The following is a 22,235-nucleotide window of genomic DNA, read 5'->3' on the forward strand; positions in this document are numbered from 1 at the left end:
CATAACCATACTCACTTGGAACACCAGTGGAATAAGACGAGCGTTGCCCGTCTTTTAGTAAACACGATTTTTTGAAATTACCTGCAGTGTGTGTAGTTTAGTTGCACGCAAATAAATTTTTGGAAAACAATACCGTGGTAGAATGCCATGTATCCAGATGTTAAAAACTATATTTAAGTTTGTGGTCCAGGTGCGATGGTTGAATCCGGCGGCTGGGATCAAGTCAACCAGATCACATTTCATTTAGAACACTGTTACATTAGTAATTACAAATTAAATATATGATAGCTCCTATATTTTTAGACTCGTTAGATAAAGTATCTGAAACCAACTAAACATCTACACGCAGAAAAAAAAAATGAATTTTAGTTGAATAATGTAAAAATTTTAAATAGGCAAGTATGTCTCCAACTTGCAAACGAAGGATGTCATGTTTTTGAATTTTAAATAATATTTTATATTTCTTTATAAATATATGGGTATTGGGTACTGCATGACGAAATATCAACTGTCTTATAAGTTTATAAGATAGGACTTACATACACCCGCCGACATACATACAGACAGAGGAGACTTAGTTATTGATACCCCGGTATCTGTTCCAAAAACTCTAAAAAACTCCATCGTCAAATAGAAGCGCTCATGTAGTTCCTCTATTATTTTTAATAGGTTTGTCTCCTGCCTATTTATTTACATACTTATAAAGTCAAAAAAAACTTTATTCTATTAGGCTTAAACTAAGCGCTTTTGAATCATCACTACAAATATTTCCTTTAAATTACTGAATTTACCACACGTTCGTATAAAATCAAATGGAGTATTTTACAATGGCTGTAATATACATAACTAATTAATTTGTAAGGTGCTGCATCCAATATATGAGTCGTGTATAAATAATATAAATTATTTCATATAAAGTAATACATAGTTAACTATATAAATATAATTTATCGTGCATTGGATACATCAACCTTTAGAGCTTGAATTCATTGTTTGTGTAAAGATGCTTCGTGAACATGGTGGTCGTCAAACTACAAACATATATCCCACTCTATTTGGCATTCCGATTCCGTAAAAAGCAAATGGAATTAATGAATAAATTGATGCACAAAGACAGCAATGCTTATGTACTCTTGGGTACAAAATTAATGTATAGTAAGTACATTACTCTTGGACATTCTTGGGTCGCTAGTTGACCTTGTTTCTGATTTCCTACGTTCCTTTGTTACAAATGGCGTGGAATTGGCGGGAAAAACGCAGCCGAGACAGCGAATATTTAGAATAATTATATTTTATTTGTCTCCAACCAGTTCCTGATAAGATCTATGCAGTATCAAGTCGACCTAGCACTAGAATGTTGTTTGTTAATTATTTAATTAAATCCGGTATTACTTTATAATTTATATTACGAAATGTTTCTAAAGTTGTGTCATTAAATGCAACGTAGCGACTTAAAGTCTTAATAATATACATTTTATATCAGAGATTGTGTAACATGTCTGTTAGTTGAAGGCTATGAGGGTTGAGAGTTCGTTCCGTAATATGCCTGTGATATATTTCCATATATATATCTAGATACTAGTGGACCCAACAGAAGTTGTCCTGTACACACGTCTAAAATTTGAAAAATCAGTCCAGCCGTTAGGAGGAGTTCACTAACATACACATGAGCAGGAGAATTATATTATATGGACGGAATTGATAGTTTAAACAAATCTCAAATTCACTGGAACACACAAAAAATAATCAAAATCGGTCCAGCCCTTTAGGGGGTAGTTCAATTGTGAATGTATGTTCATGGGCACATAAGTGAATTTGCGAGAAACTGTCATAACCATAATGTTAACGCCAGGAACAGACATAAGCTTATAATGCCTAATACTCGGCTAAGTCGAGTTAGCACGTCTTTTGTGGGGCGATGTATATGCTTTTACAACAGGATCCCAGAAAATGTTCAAACAAAAGTAAATATTATGTTATTCAAAAGAATTGTTAAAAAACGTTTGTGTGGTAAAGGTTACTATAACATAAATGATTTTCTTAATGATACCACAGATTGGGAATAGAGCGACCGCCCTCAGGCTATTAAATAATAAGTTTAATTGTACAATGTTACTTTGTTACTTTGTAAATATTACTTTAATTGTAAAACATATTTTTGGTGAAAAAAATCCCGCTGAGTTTGTTGCGCCCATTCTTCTCAGGGCTGAGGCATTCATTTTGGAACAGGTGGTAGTTTTTTTTATATAATATAACGTTAACATTATAAGATAACATAATATAGCGATAACAGTTATAATGTATTTTTTTTGAGTATTTTTCGGCAGTAAAAATATTTAATGAAACAAAATTACGACGAAGTGCAGAGTGCACGTTTCGGCCTCAGTTTCCATGCCCATAAATTAAATTAGTTTGGCGAAGCATCATTGTTGTAATGGTCAGCGGCAATCACATTCATAATTTTCTTGAAAAACCTCAAAAATTCTAGCGGCACTAAAATTGCTCTCGTCTCCTTGAGACATAATAATTATACTAAGTCTCATGTGACCAGTATTTTTTTTAAATATTTAATTTCTCCTATTTGTAATCGGTTAAAAGTATATAGATACTAATGAAACGGTGCAATTTACACTTTGCTACTAAATAAATTCTAAATAACTCTTGTAATTTTTTAGTTTTCAATTGGCTTTATCCAAATGTGTCGGTTACAAACAAACATACATACAGGTGAAGCTAATAAAAAGCGTGTAAATAATGGGGAGATTATAATATATTATTATACATATGTAATAAATCGCACACATCGTGTTAAAACTAGGGAAGGTTTTCTATTTGAAAGAAAGAAAAAAATGTTTATTGACGTCATTAAATACATTCTGATAATAGTTTTTAAAGTTATACCATTCTAATTATGATGTAAAGACGCCAATGGGCCCCCAACTCAGGATAGTTATGGTTTCTAAAGAATCCACAACGCTGGTCTTCCGTGGAAACCCAGAGAGCGCTACTAACGCAGTCCTGTCACACGAAGGTGTACAAAGTATTAATTCTCTATAAGCACAGAGCAGAAAAAATAGTGAAACTAGGATCTAAAATTAAAACTAAAGCAATATTTTTTTTCGGAATAATAGGTACAATTAAACTTGAATTGAACTTGCCATTGCCACTCAAAACAAACTATTTTAAATTGATTTTTGGACAATAATGATTTGTACATTGTGTTTTAATTTAAATAGCCCTAAACTAACGCAGTTCCGTATGGGATTTATTTGAATACAACAGTTACATCAGAATAGTAGCGGCGGTCATAATTTACAATCGGAATAGTCCAAATTTATATTTCCATTTTACATAGATAAATAGATTACGTAATATAATTTAAATTTATATTTTACACTAGGCTACCTATCCACGTTCTATATATTATTCAGAATGTAGAAAATTATCATAAAATATTAATTAAAATATTATATACGATCATTATTTGTGTATTGCGCAATCCACTTCCGAATTTATCAAACATAGAAAGTTATCAGATTATATAAGTGGCGGTCAAACAAAATGGAAATATCTGTCAATAACTTTCGTCGTGTATAAAAAATTGTAAATGTTAAACGTGCTAATGTGTATTGTATAAGTACATGTTCGGTGAATGGTACTTCAATTTTTTTTTATTTGATAATGAGACACGCTTAAGCGCTGTTCACACTATCCAATTTGATTTTAGGGGTACCATATCCGAAACTAACGGGAACCTAACTGAACTACCAGTGGGAGGCATTACGATGCAATGCCGCTCGTCACCTTGAGACATAAGATTTTAAGTTTCACTTGCCCAGTTATTTCACTAGCTACGGCGCCCTTCAGACCGAAACACAGTAATGCTTACACATTACTGCTTCATGGCAGAAATAGGCGCCGTTGTGGTACCCATAATCTAGCCAGCTTCCTGTGCAAAGGAGCCTCCCACTGGTTTATATTATTGGTATAAGTGGTTTAAAAAAAAATAAGAATCTGATAACGGGGGGGGGCTATCTAAACAGATCATAATAGTTTGTAATTCATGTGGCATTTGGCATCCTGTGCAAAGGAGCCTCCCACTGTATTATACTCACTGAGCACAAATTCAAAAAATATATTAAAGCTTCTTTGAGAAAGACGGCTTACTATAGTATAATATATTATATGGACAATAATGATGCATTGTTTTGTCTGGTTCTGCGCAGGCGACCTAAACTCGTATCATATTATAATAAGTAGGTTAAGTTGTTATATGATTTAAAAGAAAGGGCTGGGAGATTTGTTAAAATAATTTCTTGACCAGTAAAAAGATTGATTACACATTAAAATTAATGAGTAAGATTGTTAATTATTATAGCTTATGATGTATGCCCCACTACTTAATAATTTGTTTGGGTTATATTTTTTTTATGAAAATAAGGGACAAGACGAGTGGGATGTTCAGCTGATTGTAATTGATACGCCCTGCCCATTACAGTGCAGTGCCGCTCAGGATTCTTGAAAAACCCCAAAAATTCTGAGCAAAATTAATTTTGCGCTAGTCGGTCGTCACCTTGAGACATAAGATGGTAAGTCATTTACCTAGTGATTACACTAGCTACGGCACCCTTCAGACCGAAGCACAGTAATGCTTACACATTACTGTTTCACGTCACCCATAATCTAGCCGACGTTGCGCCACCAAATTGGATGCGCAACGTTTGTAAGTCCGGTGTAAGCATTACAGTGCTTCAGTCTGAAGGGTGCCGTAGCTAGTGAAATTAATGGGCAAATAAGACTTAACATCTTACGTCTCAAGCTGACCAGCGCAATAATTGTAGTGCCGCTCAGAATTTTTGAGTTTTTTGTGTATCAATTACCATCAGCTGAACGTCCTGCTCGTCTCGTCCCTTATTTTCGTAAAAAAAGGAGGATCCTGTTGTAGTGATCAAAATGGAGATGTCGTATTTATGACGCTTACAATTATAATATTAAAAACAAGTGAAAGTTGTGATATTGTGTTCATTGCATTTGACACGCATATAAATTGCGGTATGACTCTTTAAATATTGTGCATTGTTCTGCTTCGTGCGTTCTTTCGTTGAATTAATCTTCTTTCCTACCAAGGCGGCTAATTTCGAGTGTCTAGCGCTCGACTTCAATGTCATGAGGTCGAAATTAAATGTCACATGGGGGTGTTTTAGTTTTTTTTAACTTTTTTTTTTATTATTATTTGACCGCGTGCAACATAGAGCAGCTCTAATTGTGGGGGATCCAGTGCTGTGTGAACGGCTGGATCACTTGGCGTTGCGTAGAGAAGTCGCTTCATTGTGTGTCTTCTACCGCATTTATCACGGGTAGTGTTCCGAAGAGCTGTTTAACCTGATTCCTGCCGCCGAATTCTACCTTCGCACGACACGCCACAAGTTAGGATATCATCCTCACCATTTGGATGTGAGGTGCGGTTCCTCCACAGTGCGGTTTTCAAGGAGCTTTCATCCACGTACTACGAAGCTGTGGAATGAGCTTCCTTGTGTGGTGTTTCAGGGACGATACGACATGGGTACCTTCAAAAAAAGCGCGTACACCTTCGTTAAAGGCTGGCAACGCTCCTGTGATTCCTCTGGTGTTGTAAGAGATTGTGGGCGGCGGTGATCACTTAGCAACAGGTGACCCGTACGCTCGTTTGTCCTCCTATTCCATAAAAACAAATATAAGTTATGATCATGTAAACATTCTAATTTTATTGGACCCCTATGAAACCGTTTGGGTAAAGACCTCCGCCAAGGATTGCCACAATTCACTTTCCTTAGCTGTGTCCAGCCAACTTCTACCCGCCATCGCTCCTATTTCATCTGCCCATCTGACCCTTGGTCTTCCTCTTGTTATGGTACCTCTTGGTGCTGACCACTGACGCATTCGGATGCAAATAATATATTATGCGTCATGCTCGTGACGCTCACAGAATACCTTTATTTATTTACGGTGTGTGTGGATGATGCAGCTACTGTACTCAATAACTTTTGCATTAATTTAGATTTAATTTTATGGATAACTCTTATAAATCATTGACTATTTGACGTTTGAGTATGTTTGTTGCATCACTTTAAATATTATATTATATTGTATTTGAAATGATTTGTAAATCGAAGAAAATGTAATTCATCATGATATAAAAGAGTGGTAATGAGTTTCTTGCTACCTACTTCTTCTGATTAGCTCAACCCTTTACAAAGTAGCGGTAGATTCATTAAGAAAAAATATTTTTTGACATTGATAAGTGTCATTTCCGTAAGCTACATGAATAAAGTGACTTTGATTTGATTTGATATGCGTTAAATGCTTTTTATTACTTTACTGCGAAAAATCTATTTCAACTTACTATCCAATTAAACCATCGCTCGTAAGGTGAATGCTAAATCAAATCATTGACTCTATTTTATTCATTTACGAAGAGAAGAAGAAAAAGGAGAAGAAGAATATATAAATATATATAGAACAAAATGTTTCACTAAGGCTTTTAAGTTTAAGTACCGTTTATAAACTATCTGTGCACCAAATCTCACACAAATCCGTTCAGCGGTTATACAAATATCCGAACTTACAAACTTTCACATTTATAATATTCGTAGGATGTCTACCTCATAGGCTTAAGTAGCAAATTTTCGGTTGCATAACAATGACTCTAATATTATGATGCTTTTGAGTTTCGTCAAAACATACCGTGCATCATTATATGCACACAAAGAGATGTATTAAGAAAAGATAAGACCAACATTAACAGTCATTGTGAAGTTAAAGAATATCCACAGAAACATTACGTAACCAATCTTTCTAGTAACCTTTCAACTTAACGAGCTTATACAATTATCCACTTTATTGCAGAGCATTAAGGCATTAAATCCCTTGTTATTCTACTTTAGAGTTTGTTTTCAACGGCAAATGTCGATTAGTCGGCAATTAACCGCAAAATCGACAGCTGTGAGCATCTAGTAGGTAGGTAAAGAGAAATTGTTTACCAACCTATAGAATTATATAATTTCTATTTCGTTTTACTGTATTAGCAGACGACGTGAGTAATGAATAGATTCGAGACAACTTATGGGGCTTTCTTGATAGATCGTCACGTTTACCAGGGCTTCTTTGCACAGGATGCCGGCTAGATTATGGGTGTGGTACCCATAATCTACAACGGCGCCAATTTCTGCCGTGAAGCAGTAATGTGTGAGCACTATTGTATTTCGATCGGAAAGGCGCCGTAACTAGTGAAATTACTGGGCAAATGAGACTTTACATCTTACGTATCAAGGTGACGAGCGCAATTGTAGTGCCGGGTTTTTCTGGAATCCTGAGCAGCACTGCATTGTAATGGGCAGAGCGTATCAATTACCATCAGCTGAACGTCCTACTCATCTCATCCCTTATTTTCATAAAAAAGGTATTTTAACATACCTTCCAAAAAATAGAGCTCATGAATTTCTTTTCGCCTAAGATTAAGTTGTCGGCAATTATTATAAACAAAAGTCACGAATCACGATGACAATAATAATAGTAGATATTATTTAGCTTTTTAATTGAGCAATTTTAATATTAAAGGATTTTCTTCAACACGGCCGCGGCAGGAAGAAAGTAATGGTTCAGAATTGCTTATATTAAGGCGAAGAGTTAGCAGAAAACACGCAAACAGGGTATTTTTAGGCAAGTATTGTGGTGAAAGTATAGCAGTTCTAGCTATGAACACTACTTAATCCTGTTACACATATCCTTAAGTCTTATTTGTAGGTTGCTAATGCTTGCTGTTGGTTATAGTTAACACTGCCGAGCCTCTTTGAACTACCACATTTCTTTGAAGTTAAACAAGTTTTTTGGCATGGCGTGACGCATTTTTTTGGTTCTTCTCTCAGAAAAGTTATTCTTACAGCTTGTACTTTTTTGTGTAGGTTCATTTATTCAGATTAGTAGTGAATAACGTGGATTGTAAGCATATAAACTGTTTTCCACCCAAGTATTTTGAAAATAATGGCTTTGTTACATAGATGGCGGGCCGGCAGCCGTGAACTCATATCGCTCAAGGTCGCTGGCATTTAGTGTCGCCTTAATACCCAGTTATTGAATATTACGTTCCAAATAAAACGTAATAAGTCTCTGTTTTGTTAATGGCCGTTGCTAAATAAAAACTGAGGCTAAGATCTATAGAGCGTACTTAGACTTTACTCAGACTTTACTTAATATTTGATTTCGTTTTTATAGTCTTTTGATAGGCTGGGCCTTCCGTAATCGGCAAGTGCTTCAGGGCACTAGATTTTTCAGATATACCAAAATCGAAAGTGCCGTACGGCACACTATTCCCTCACCAAGTTCTGACCCTTATTTTGTTTATAAGATGGTTTATTTTACACGGTCTTATAGCTTGTTTCAATAGCTTTCAGATACATTCACTCCAATCAACCTAATTATAAGCAATCTACGTAAAATAATACGCATTGACAGAACACTGCGCGCGCGCCAAAATCTGAGCGAAGTTTCAGTACCGCTCATTTGATCAAACTGTGATGCGAAAGGATAAGCCGCAATAGTTACACAGTTACTCATTACGCAACGGGGACGCTACGCTCCGATTCGCTCAGCCTACCGCATTCATAAACAACCTCTATTCTCTATAGCCATTGTAGTGTAGACTCTTTACTTTGTAGTGTAACCTGAGATCCATGAATTCAAATTCTCAATGGGTTTCGGGAGCTACTTCCTTATGTACGTATCACCGAGTTAGTGTGCTAAATTTGTGACAGTGGTTTCAAACTACAAACATTTATGATCTGTTTAGACAGCCCGATATTAGATTCTTAAATTTTTTTAACCACTTAGGTATAACAATAATATAAACCATTGGGAGGCTCCTTTGCACAGGAAGCTCGCTAGACTATGGGTACCCTTTTTGTGCCGTGAAGTAGTAATGTGTAAGCATTACTGTGATTCGGTCTGAAGGGTCTTATGTCTCAAGGTGTTGTGTCGCAAGTGTAGTGTCGCTCGGAATTTTTCATTTGTACCAAAAACCAAAAGAATATGCTGGTTTCGAAACGCTCCTACGGCCCCAACGCTCTCAATCCAAAGGGTGTAACCGCTAACCTTCCGATACCTGTATCGCTCATATATAATAACTAATAGTTGCCCGTTGCATTCGCAACTAAAGATTTTATCTCAATAAAATGTTAAAGTAGGGATAACAGAGAGAGTTGCCATACTGAAACATGCTGGGCAAGCACTGACCTCTACTATGTACCACTGGACTGTTAAAGTGCTTTTGTGCCTGTTTGATATTCGCCATTGTGGCGCCTTCTAGCGAGACTCCGGTACTAAAACCAGTAATGACAGCCTCAGCTAAACAATAATCGATAGGAATACTATTTACAAAAATGTATACTTTATTACGTTGAATCCCGAAGTATAAATAACACGGAAAACGACCGAAATTAATTCAAAATGCAAAAATACTTCAGAGTATTGTACGCTTCTCTCGCAGCCATTTGTATTAGACGTTAAAAATATTTCTGTGGACGCTCGCGAGTGCCGCTTCAAATGGGCACAAAAAATTTGCTGTCAAACATATGGACAGCCTGTCCAGTGGTATTTATACAGGTCAGTGAGAGCAAGCCTGTCAGCCATTAAGTTGGCATAGCGACATCCCATTCTGCATAGACGCACGCCAAGAAAGGGAAGATACTAGTAGGATATCTTAAGCCAGCATGTACCTAAGCTATAATATATACAATAAAACGTTCTCGATAAAAATCCTAGTAATATTATAGTTCCTCGTAACATTGTTATGTAAACCTTCAGCATTTCCGGGTCTAAACACCTTGTTTATAAGATTATATAAACTTTTGTCGGTCAGGGGCAAACTTGTCGTTATTATTCGATAAGTCATAAAATATTTATTGCTTAAAAATTCTGCAATAATGCGAATTAATTTTTGAAACTAGGTAACGGAGAATTTTTCCCGCGACGAAGTGTTGTACAAGTATAGCTTTATTTAATAAAATCGGCAGGCCTTATCAGTCGTCACGCCAGCAGTAGTAAAGTCACCCGCCGCGATGTCAAGCGGCCTGATGGGATGACCCTGTTGGCTTGGGCACGGGGAAGGGCGCTGTTTTGGGACGCGACTTGCGTCAACGTTCTGGCACCGTATCCAAGTTAAGTCAGTTGGTGATGTGGCTGTTGCTTCGACTGCCGAGGGCAGCAAACGTCGCAAATATGTCGGTCTCAGTGAGTCTTACATCTTTGTGCCGTTTGGCGTCGAGACACTTGGCCCGTGGGGCCCAGAGACGCGGATATTGTATAAAGTACTATCTTCGCGCCTCGATAAGGGAACTGGAAACCCAAGCGCTGGCAGCTATTTCGGTTAACGGATCAGCCTAGCTATCCAACGCGGAAATGCTGCCAGTACGGTACGCTTCCCCGTAATGATAGGTTTAATGTAATCATAGCCTTCTAGATAACTATATCATGAAAATAATAATGATGCTTATAACTATATAAGATTTGTTTTATTTGAATAAGTAGATATAACTTTTCTCTAGTAAACAGTATAGTATATATATATTTAGTATAATATAGTCTACAAAATATTTTTATTAATATACGCGACTTTATTATTAATACTAGATCATCTATGTTGTTTACTCTTCCGATGCTCTTATTATAAATTCCTCAGACTCTTATGATGAGTGTTTTCGAATTTAAAGGAATGTTATTGGGTTTGGAAAAGTCACGGATTGATTATGTTTATTGGTATCTTCACAACAGATAAAGGAGAAAAAGAAAACAACGAAAGACGGTAGTATGAAATAGTTTGCGACATGGCTGAAACAGGTTGGAGAAATACTGAAAATTTTTAGGCCTTTGGAAGTCTTTGCCAAAAGCCAGAATGACGTAGATAATACCGTTGCCAAATTAGTCAGCTAAAAATGTAAGAATAACATTTCGTAATAAAAGCTTATTAACGGCAGTTTTCAAAAACGTATCTCAAGTTGCGGATATATGCTAACACCGTTTAATGACAAGATCTTATCTATCCATAGTTGTCATGTTATATAGTTATGTCGATAGGTTATTGAAATGTACCTAAGTAAGCGTAAAATAATTGATTTGTCTACGTGTAGTAAGTTAAACTAAGGATAGATAGGTTATTGAAAACGGCCGTATATCTGTTTGTTTACTTACAACTTATTAAGGTACGTCTTACGCCTCAGACAGTTTTATAGATTACAATTATTTCGCAAGTTGTTTTTTGCATTTTATTAAAATCATAAACTGATTTTAATAATTAGCAACTAATTTAAATATATAGAAAGTAGTCATGAAATGCGATATATAAAACCATTACTGGCATGCAAGGTCGATGAGTATCGCGCAATAAGGTTCACACGGTAGGCTGCCGTTAGACTATAGTTATCTATCGAATGTACATTACAATTGGTATTGATTTCCAGTGAGGTATATTTGCTACCATTATCTATATAAACATACATAGTAAATAAAATAAATAATAAAAACCACTCACTTCAAAGCTATCAATATGTAGCACATAAAATAATAGTATTTTATTAATATTAAAGGTATTAAATTAAATTTTTAGTTAATTGATACTTTTCAGTTTTTGAAGTCGGCTTTTTTAAACGTAGTTTATTTTTCACTTTTTAGTGTCAGTTAATAAATTTAATATATCAACCTGAATGAAAACTCTTAAAAAAGCCGTATATAAAAAACAATAAAGTATCATCGAGGTAAACAAAAATTTTCATAAAAATTTTCAATTTCATAAATGAAAACTACTAGGCCAAACTATGAAAAATTTTTATGGGACCAAATGGCATCTATTATGCGTCGAACTAAAGAAAAATTATCGGATTACGTAAATCGGATCATAAATCTCAATGTAGTCGGTGTACAAACATAAAAAAATACCGATCGAATTGATAAGAAGTCGGTTAAAAAGGCATTTATTTCAGGCATAAAAAGATCCATAGAACAAATTTTAGGCACTGTAAAGGGGTGCCAAGTTAAAAGTAAAATTAAAGTAACTAAAACTAAATATTGTAGATATTCGTGCCGATCTCGGTGCTTCTCAGCTCCACAATCAGCATTTTCACGTAAAGATTAAGATCTGGAGAGGTCACCCTCCCTGACGAACTCCACACTCTTGCCTAAACTTGCTAGAAGTTGCGTCGCCCCATTTTACACAATTCGTTTGGTTTCCGTACCAGAATCTCAGCAGTTCGACCACTTGGGTGGTTACTTGTGTTGCTAATAGCTTGACCCAAAGGACATTGTAGTTGACCAAGTCAAATGCGCGGCTAAGTTCTAAGAAGCACGCATAGTTCATTTGGTTTCCGTACCAGAATCTCAGCAGCTCGACCACTTGGGTGGTTACTTGTGTTGCTAATAGCTTGACCCAAAGGACATTGTAGTTGACCAAGTCAAATGCGCGGCTAAGTTCTAAGAAGCACGCATAGTTCATTTGGTTTCCGTACCAGAATCTCAGCAGCTCGACCACTTGGGTGGTTACTTGTGTTGCTAATAGCTTGACCCAAAGGACATTGTAGTTGACCAAGTCAAATGCGCGGCTAAGTTCTAAGAAGCACGCATAGTTCATTTGGTTTCCGTACCAGAATCTCAGCAGCTCGACCACTTGGGTGGTTACTTGTGTTGCTAATAGCTTGACCCAAAGGACATTGTAGTTGACCAAGTCAAATGCGCGGCTAAGTTCTAAGAAGCACGCATAGTTCATTTGGTTTCCGTACCAGAATCTCAGCAGCTCGACCACTTGGGTGGTTACTTGTGTTGCTAATAGCTTGGCCCAAAGGACATTGTAGTTGACCAAGTCAAATGCGCGGCTAAGTTCTAAGAAGCACGCATAGTTCATTTGGTTTCCGTACCAGAATCTCAGCAGCTCGACCACTTGGGTGGTTACTTGTGTTGCTAATAGCTTGGCCCAAAGGACATTGTAGTTGACCAAGTCAAATGCGCGGCTAAGTTCTAAGAAGCACGCATAGACAGTAGTATTTCTGGACGTGTAGTAACTGACAATTCAGAAAAAATGTTAGTTTGTTTAAAATAGCAAATATCCTAAAGAATTTTCAAGAAATTTCAAAACTTTCGGGGAAGAATCCCCGAAGCTGAAATTTTTACGCAAAAATGTATTCAGTTACGAACTACAGTGAAACGTGGTTGAGTTTAACGTGTCTTCTGTTTAAGAGAAGTTTGACTGAACGGATTTGATGAAATTTTGTGCGTCTTTTTGAAATACACTGCCATAAATTTACAGTTGGACCCAGTGTTATTTATGTTTTTTATTGTTTTTAGCTTTATCACATAGCAGACTATCATATCTACAAATTTCCATCCCCAAGATAAAATATTTTTGTCAGTTGTTCATTTAATCACTTTCATAGGAACACGTGTGAAACAGTTTTATACATCGATTGACAATCGATGACAATTAGCTATTCGAGTACTGTATGATGTCATTTTTACGTGTAATTTAAATACTGAGTTGTCATTATTGATCAAACTATAACTTTCGCTCCTTTTCAAAATATCATATATTTAATATTTGTGGTTAAAGTATAGTACGATAATGTAAATAAAAAATAAAGCACAGTTTAACACAAACCTCAGTAATAATATCTGCAGCTTTTTTTTAATATAACGCACGAGACGAGCAGGATATTAAGTTGATGGTAATTGATACACCCGCCGCTCAGGATTCTTGATAAACCCAAAAATTCTGAGCAACATTACATTTGCGCTCGTCACCTGGAGGCATAAGATGTTAAGTCTCATTTGCCCAGTAATTTCACTTGCTACGGCGCCCTTCGGACCGAAACACAATAATGTTTACACATAAATGCTTCACGGCAGAAATAGGCGCCGTTGTGGTACCCATAATCTAGCCGGCATCCTGTGCAAAGGAGCCTCCCACTGGTTCTAAGGACACTACAGTGCCACTCAGGATTCTTGATTCAAACCCAAATTCTGAGTGGCATCGCAATTACGATAGATCATTTAAGACAAGATGTTAATATCTCATTAGCTCAGTAGGTAATTTCACTAGCTATAGCGTTCTTCAAACTGAAACACAATAATGATTGCACAATACTTTTTTTTAATAAAAAAAAAGGGACGAGACGAGCAGGACGTTCAGCTGATGGTAATTGATACGCCCTGTCCATTAGCCGCTCAGGATTTATGAAAACCCTTAAGAATTCTGAGCGGCACTACAATTGCGCTTGTCACCTTGAGGCATAAGATGCTACGTCTCATTTGCCCTAATTTAAATAGCTACGGCGCTCTTCAGACCGAAACAATAATGTTTACACATTACCACTTCAGATGCCAGTGTGGTACCCACTTAACCGGCATTCCGTGCAAAGGTAATTAATATCCATCTCTTTGATAAAAACTTAAATAATCTTTATCCGTGCAAATGGAGCCACAGACACGATCCTCAACAAGCACTAGAAATTGCACATATTATGTTTTACTATTCGATTTTCAGATTTGGAACAATGGCTTGCATTTATAAACCCGAATACTGAAAACTAATTCAGAATAAGGAATGTATGCGGTCGACCTTAATAATTAGATACGCGATAGTAGTTTTATATTTATAGTGCCATAACAAGAGTCATAGATAATAACTACGTTTATTATTTCCAGTAAAAGTAACTTACCTCGAAATCGCCACGATCCCTCACCAACATGACTTTTTTAAAGAATATCTGAGGCATAATGTCACTTTTAAAGATATCACTCTACAAATAAAAACAATTAAATAAAACGTAAACTAATTCAGCCAAGGCATCCCGCGAAAAATCATTTGACAGCTGCAATGGCGCGTAAAAATTTTAAATTTCGAAATGTCTAAAAACGTCAACCTCAAATGTACTATAATTTATGTGGATAAAAAACAACACAAACTGAATACCGATTAACGAAGTCGGATAATTATAATTCGTCTGTTATTTTAACACCGAACATTGCCTTGTAACGTTGTGTATCAAACTAAACTGCAAAACAAGTATAGTTGTATAAACGCCGACATGGCTCTGTCGCAATACGCAAATTCTATCCATTCACAGCCGCTATGGTCGGTAGCATAGAGTTTAAAATTGCTTGGAAAATATTGCAAAATTTGTGTCGATAGCCGTTTGGCCTATGCAATGCAATACCTTGGCGATATGGGATCAAATCTCGTTCAATTAACTTCATATTGGGGGTATTAATTTTAAGCAACCGCTGGCATATTAGGGAGTGTACGTTGCGAAAAATAATTGGTATGAATTATATGGCTCGACGGTTGATACTTAGAGACATTTGCAGATTCAAATAATTTTAAACTTCACTAGTATAACAAAGTTCTGTATTTTATTTTCCACGCTGCTAAAGCTAATCCATCATGCGTTCATTAGAACTCAGTTACTGATTACAGTATCAAGGCCATATTGTTAGTTTAGGATCAGATCAAGTGAAACCGGACATTGTTAACATTGCTACAATTGAACGTTTTTATTAACATCACCTTGTAAATGGAACAAAACCAAATGAAAAAATGTGAATGAAAAGCCCTATACAATCTGTAGTTTGGAATAATTACTGAAGCATTCCTACATCCCAGAAATTACTGGAATCAGGTAATCATTAGTTACTCCATAGTGCTATTGGAGCAAAAAGCCGGAAGAATGCTTTGGAAAGTAATCATAACATTCTGTATCGTCGTCTCCATTTTTTTTTATGAAAATAAGAGATGAGACGAGCAAGGCGTTCAGCTAATGGTGATTGAGACGCCCTGCCCATTACAATGCAGTGACGTTCAGGATTCTTGAAAAATCTCAAAAATTCTGAGCGGCACTACAACTGCACTAGTCACCTTGAGACATAAGATGTTCATTCTCATTTGAATCAGGAAATCATCAGGTACTTCATAGTGCTTTTGGAGAAAAGCCGAAAGAATGCTTTGGAAAATAATCATAGCATTCTGTATCCTCCTCTTTTGTGAACCGCAAGATGAAACCCTTGGGTTTCTGATTTGCAATGGTCTATGAAGCGTTCACTTAACTGTCTCCAGCATTAGCAGACCGTTTAAAACACAACGTGAACAAATGGGGGGAAACTGCCCTGGCGTAGGCACTGCACAAATGCGATTGTAGAACCTCATCATAAATCGCAATCCAAGGTGCAACCATAGCAATACCTTTGTGACCTATACAGGCTTACAACCTGTACACAGGACACTTAATGGAGGCAAATCCACAACCAATCCAAGTGTATGTACCTTTTTTGTGAAGAGGAGGGAAAAAAAGCATACGGGCCAACTGATATTTACGGCCGTTCCCAATATACTATCTACAGATCTATAAATTACTACCTTCTACTGTCAGTAATTAGCTGTCAATAATCTGAAGCTGTCCCAATATACCCAATAAGTCATTCTTATCGCCTTATATTGGGACGCGTGAATTGCAATTTCCATACAAACTTCTATCGCTGGTTAGTTATACGTCGTCCCATTGACAGACAGCGTGTACGGATAAGGTTAGTTACCGTCTATAAGTTTATTGGGACAGAAAAGTTAACGATAGTTACGATTAAGTAAGAGATAGACTGAATATTGGGAACGGCCGTTAATGATCATCGCCGTTCATACTATAAATTTACATCAAAGAATAATTCTTAAAGGTATCCCCAATAGTTTTATCAGGTCCATCATCAGTTTAGACAGACGATCAAAACCGGTATGATAGTTTGATTACGAGCCAACATTATATAAATGAAAACCGAGGAAACCGTTGGTCACGCCTTGTTACGTTGGATATGCAAAGTGCTTCTAAAACAGAATTAAATTTTACTAAACTTAAGAGAAAGTGTGGCCTCGTGAAGAATAAACAATAACACTCTATTGCTTAACGATTGTTTTAAAACAATTGTACAAATTTGTTTATTTACTAGCATTTCATTGCAGGATATTTCCAAATGTATTGTAGGTCCTATTTGATATAAAAATATCAGGTTCATTTTTAATTTGGATCATAGCTCTAAAATGTGTATTCTGCTTTTATTGTAAAGGAATTTTTGATTCCTTTTTCCAATTATATAGCTAGTTACTTGATCTGTTATGATGTGATTCCTTCAAAAGATTAAGATTTGTTAAAAGAATGTTGTTCCGATTGTAGAGAGCTCAATTTACTATATTAGTCATAGACGAAGTCTCCAGATAGCTCAGATTTTCCAGATAATCCATTTCATAGTATCATTATCCTTTAACAACAACCATTGTATTTTAACGATTTGCTTAGTTGACATTAGATGGAGATTGAAACAATATTTATTAGATAAAAATGAATTTGAAGAGACAAACACAAACTGGGTGCGTGGGGTCTGAAACTTGAATGAACATTTGAACTGTTACATTGAAATATAAAATCTTTATAAAAAAAGGAGATAACAAAATCATTTGGCATAAATAAAATCTTGCGTTACATTCAAATTCCCGCAAATAGTACCTAATTCTATTCACTTCCAAATAATTTCAGAAAACAGACGATTTCTAGTTACAAAAAAGTAGTTGCAAAAAGTTGCTTTCTGAATTATCTAGATAACATAAAAACTTGGTATAAAGTCGAAATAAAGTAAAAATATTGGTTGGCCTGCCGTTTATATATGCCCCGACAATTACAAGACACTATGAGATTTTCTTCTAAAGGCATTCATTGCATAATTAACTAAATATTTGTTACGTCTATGACCTAGGTCCTATTTGTGTGGAAGTTCTACTGGTTAATGGTTATGTGTGCTGTTACGCTGTATATTACTGTTGCAACCATGCTTACAGCCCATTTTCTATAAAAGCCCAAATGTGTTCTCGATGGGTGTGATTAAAAACGATGGTGTTATTGAAGATACAAGAAATTACCCAAAAAACGTGTGGCGCTTCCCGCTGCAGATTGAATGTATTAATAATTAGGTACTCCACGCGCACAGTGTACCTATCACAAACTTTTATGCCGGATCCAAACAAACAAACGGACCAATAAATACTACTGCCAGCAGTAAGAGTTTATTTTTTTATTTAATGATACGGAACACTTACTGTCTGTGATAGTGAATATATAGGAAACATTTAACAGCAATATTGTCACTTAACGAGAGTAAGATAAATTGTCACAAAAGGTTCTAGTCGTGCTAGTTCTAAATGTCAATTTAATCTATTTTCGTATGAAAGTTCATTTTTAAGTTCGATCGACAGTTGTCTGGTTGGTTTTTGTGGCGCTTTTTGACAGGTGAAACCAACCATCTGATGTCTACAACATTTTAAAGTTCAATAGCTTGCTTATCATTTAAATTGATATTTCACTAGGTTTGATGGGCGCTCTAGTGAAATGACTGGGCTAAAGAAACATCTTATCTCCTCATCTTGTCTCCACGAGTGCAATAATTGGGATGCCGCTCAGAATGTAGAGTTTTTGAAGATTGAGCGGCTGGGCGTAACGCGCCTATCAGTCGAATGTTAATAATTCTTGCTGAATGTATATCTATGACTAGCAATATGGACTGTCTATCAACGGGCTACAACTAGCTAGCCTCAGATATTTATTTTTGTTAAATATGTTCGGGGTAAAAGCGTGGATATCGAACTAATTTATTCAATTGCACTGACGTAATGGCAAGTCTATAACACTTGTTATAGGTAAAATTTCTCATTTAACGTCAGCCATAATAAATATTTTGTTACAAGCGGGTAAAACTGCGGGATGTATGAAATTCGGAAAACCTGAGACCTGAGAATAATGGTTGCAACAAAAACTAAATTGGATTTCAATTAACGTTAATTACATGAAAGAGCCTGCTGCAATTGCCAAATTTCGGAGTATTTGCATTGTCTATAAAATCATTATTAGTAGACTTGACATTATAGCACCTGAATTAGCAATAATATTTAATGAATGCATAGATGAGGGTGTGTTCCCTGACCTCATGAAATACAGCTTTGTTTAAATCGGGCAGTTCTTTTGACCCTGCTAATTTCAGACCTATTTCAGTGCTGCCTGTTTTTGGTAAAATTTTTGAAAAACTTTTGCTTCAACAGCTACAAATGCGTTTTTGTAAATTAATGAACAACAATCAGTTTGGTTTCACTAGGGGCTTATCAACAATTAATGCGGGTACTTGACTCATTGAGCACATTTTTGACGCCTGGGAAGAGTCAAACAGGATGCATTGGGCTTTTTTGCGATTTGTCCAAAGCATTTGACTGCGTCCACCATGAAACTTTACTCCTAAAACTAAAACATTATGGAGTGAAAAATAGAGCCCTAAATCTGTTAAAATCATATTTAAGCGAAAGAGTTCAGATAGTCGATGTAAATGGCAAACGGTCTTCGGGTAAACCTGTGGGAATAGGTGTTCCACAGGGTTCTATTCTCGGTCCTTTCTTGTTTCTTATATATATTAACGATCTACCGTTTGTGGTAGATGATAGCCATGAGATTGTATTGTTTGCTGATGATACTTCACTTATTTTTAAAGTGAAACGAAGTGCAGATATTGATGACGAGGTACTCTCAAAGATAGTGCGTTGGTTTGAGAGGAATAATCTGCACTTAAAAAAACTAAGTGTTCACGGTTCATTACACCAAACACAGCGGAGGTACAAACCAACGTACTTATAAATGACGAGAAATTGTAACTTGTGGACACTACTTTTTGGGTATCACGTTAGATTCAGTGGGGTCCATATATTGCCCAACTAGCAGATAGACTTAGTTCTGCGGCATATGCTGTTAGAAAGATAAGAGAGTACACTAATGTTGCGACCGCTAGATTGGTGTACTTCAGTTATTTTCACAGCATCATGATACGTACGGTATTTTACTATGGGGTCATGCTGCTGACATTGACATAGTGTTTGCTCTGCAAAAGAGAGCTGTTCGTGCTTATATATCAGCTTGGTTATAGACAGTCTCTCAAAGAAAAATTTAAAGAAATAAATATTATGACTGTTCATTGTCAGTTCATACACGTTCACAAAAATCGTCACCTTTTTGCTCTTAATAGTGATTTTCATTATTATAACACTAAAAATAAGGGATTGCTTGTAACTAATTCTAGTAGACTTCATAAGATACATAATAGCTTTAAGGGTAAATGTATACACTTTTATAATAAAATCCCAGCCACTACTCAGCCATTATCTTTAAATAAATTTAAATATTTTATAAAAAAAATGGCTCTATCGTAAATCCTATTACTCCACTGCTGAATATCTAAATGATCGGACAGCCTGGGACTAGATTGTGATTATGTATGTACAATATTGTATATTTTTATTGAAAAGAGCGCAAAAAAAAGAATGCTGGGAGAGTTTTTTGCGCCGCTTCTTCTCTCTCAGAGCGCCATTTGTTTCCGAAACGGTGGTAGTAGTATCTAGTAGTATAAGAAATGACATCAAAAAGAATTCTAAAGGAATCAATTTTGAGAAAATAAATGCCTTTTATGCCTTTTTATGCCTTTTAGTACCAATAGTAAACTTCATCATAAATTACTTGACAGTTATTATATTGTGAAATAACAATTATTTTTTGCCACAGAATGTTAAGTAGATATACATTCTGTATATAATATAGGTAAATATACTTTACCCGACAAATAGATAATAATATAATTAATAGTAATAGTTATAATTAATATATACAACAGTATTTTACTTAATTCAATTATATATACCTGAAAGCATTTAATACTGTTCCTAAAATAAGATTAACAATAGGACCTCTTTAACTCAAAATGTCAATCAATATAGATATAAATAGAGTGGATACCCATTTTCTAGCCGTTATTTAAACTACCAACAAGTCAGGTCCTTTTAGTGTACATAAAGAAATTAGACATTACGAAATCCCATAGCACTGCCAGCCTTGAGCTGCGGTACCTACGTACTATGTATTATTAGCTGCCTTTCAAAACGCAACAAAAATAATTGCATATACATTCGTCCTACATTCAAGTACTCAACAAGACAACAATTTTCTTATTTACGCACATAATTTTATATACACTATTAGTTGATACGCCGTTAGTTTGAAATAAAAAAATATTACCATTACACTTTTAAAAGCAAGAAATATAAGAAAATTGTCAACGATTTTGTTTAATACAATTTTATTCAAACATCTATAGATCCTAAATTGATTCACACAACGAGAGACGTTATAATATATTATATAAGAAATTGACATTGACAAATTAATAACCATCTTACATGCAAAACCAACAACGAATCTCTCGATTTGCTTATTTTTGACATTTTATAAAAATAAAGTTAAAACACATAACACTGTAGCATTGATTTAATTACAATCTTAATTTTCAGTTTGCAATTAAAAAAATCCATGACCAAATTTATTTAAACTATCTAGTTAGATTTTTTTAAACTATCGTTTTTTTTAAACGGTATATACGGTTATATGTATATACTATACAATAAAAATAAAACTGCGAAATTTAAAAAAAATGTTACGCATTAAGGTCGCAAAGTCGGTAACGAATTTTAAGTTGTTACACATTATGAAAGGCAGGATTTTAGAAAGTTTTAATGTTTCATAATTCTCTTACCTTTGTTAAATGATTTTGTTTTCCAGTACAAAAAAAACTGACTGTTTATTTACAATCATGTTTGAGTCACTTACGTTTAAATCAAATCCGCTCGTAATCCAAGACCGCCTGCAGAAAAGTCTTGCGACGTATTTCCTTCGCCACTTTACCAATATCCCATCATTACTTCGCCTCCGCTTCGAATGGCGACTCAACCCATGTCTCTCCATAGTTCACACAAACGATATCGTCTTATAAACAAATAAAGCGCTTATCACGACCAACGAATACGCCAAAACTAACACACAAAATTCTCTCCACTCTTACATAAATTTACATTAACGAATTAATTAAAATAATTTTACTTTTAATCGCTCTTGTTAGCGAAGAATTACAAATAGAAAGTCTATGGCTGCAAGTCTAAGGGACCACGTCGTCCTGTGACAACATTTGGACAAACAATAATAAAATGGTCACACTTATTGTTACCTTATTTGTGCTACGGTATGTTGGAACGAATACAGGTGCGTGAGTAGAATGAGATGGGCCTTGTTATCGGATGTAACACCTTTTAAATCGAACAATAA

The 22,235-nt window shown here is 35.5% G+C and overlaps 1 protein-coding gene across 2 annotated transcripts in view; it reads right to left on the reverse strand.

Annotated features, from left to right (window-relative positions):
* Positions 1 to 21,922, reverse strand: part of LOC126975037 (uncharacterized) — a 119,383-nt gene extending 97,461 nt beyond the window's left edge. Inside the window, exon 1 of one of the 2 annotated variants that reach the window (XM_050822817.1) lies at positions 21,744 to 21,922. In XM_050822817.1, the coding sequence (XP_050678774.1) occupies positions 21,744 to 21,878 (135 nt within the window). In that variant the 5' untranslated portion in view covers positions 21,879 to 21,922. Of the gene's footprint in view, positions 1 to 14,732; positions 14,896 to 21,743 lie in introns of those variants that run through there. The other variant, XM_050822818.1, reaches the window with a different exon arrangement.
* Between the last annotated feature and the right edge of the window lie 313 nt (positions 21,923 to 22,235).

Source organism: Leptidea sinapis, chromosome 34, assembly GCF_905404315.1.
Source record: "Leptidea sinapis chromosome 34, ilLepSina1.1, whole genome shotgun sequence".
In the NCBI taxonomy this organism is placed as follows: Eukaryota; Metazoa; Arthropoda; class Insecta; order Lepidoptera; family Pieridae; genus Leptidea; species Leptidea sinapis.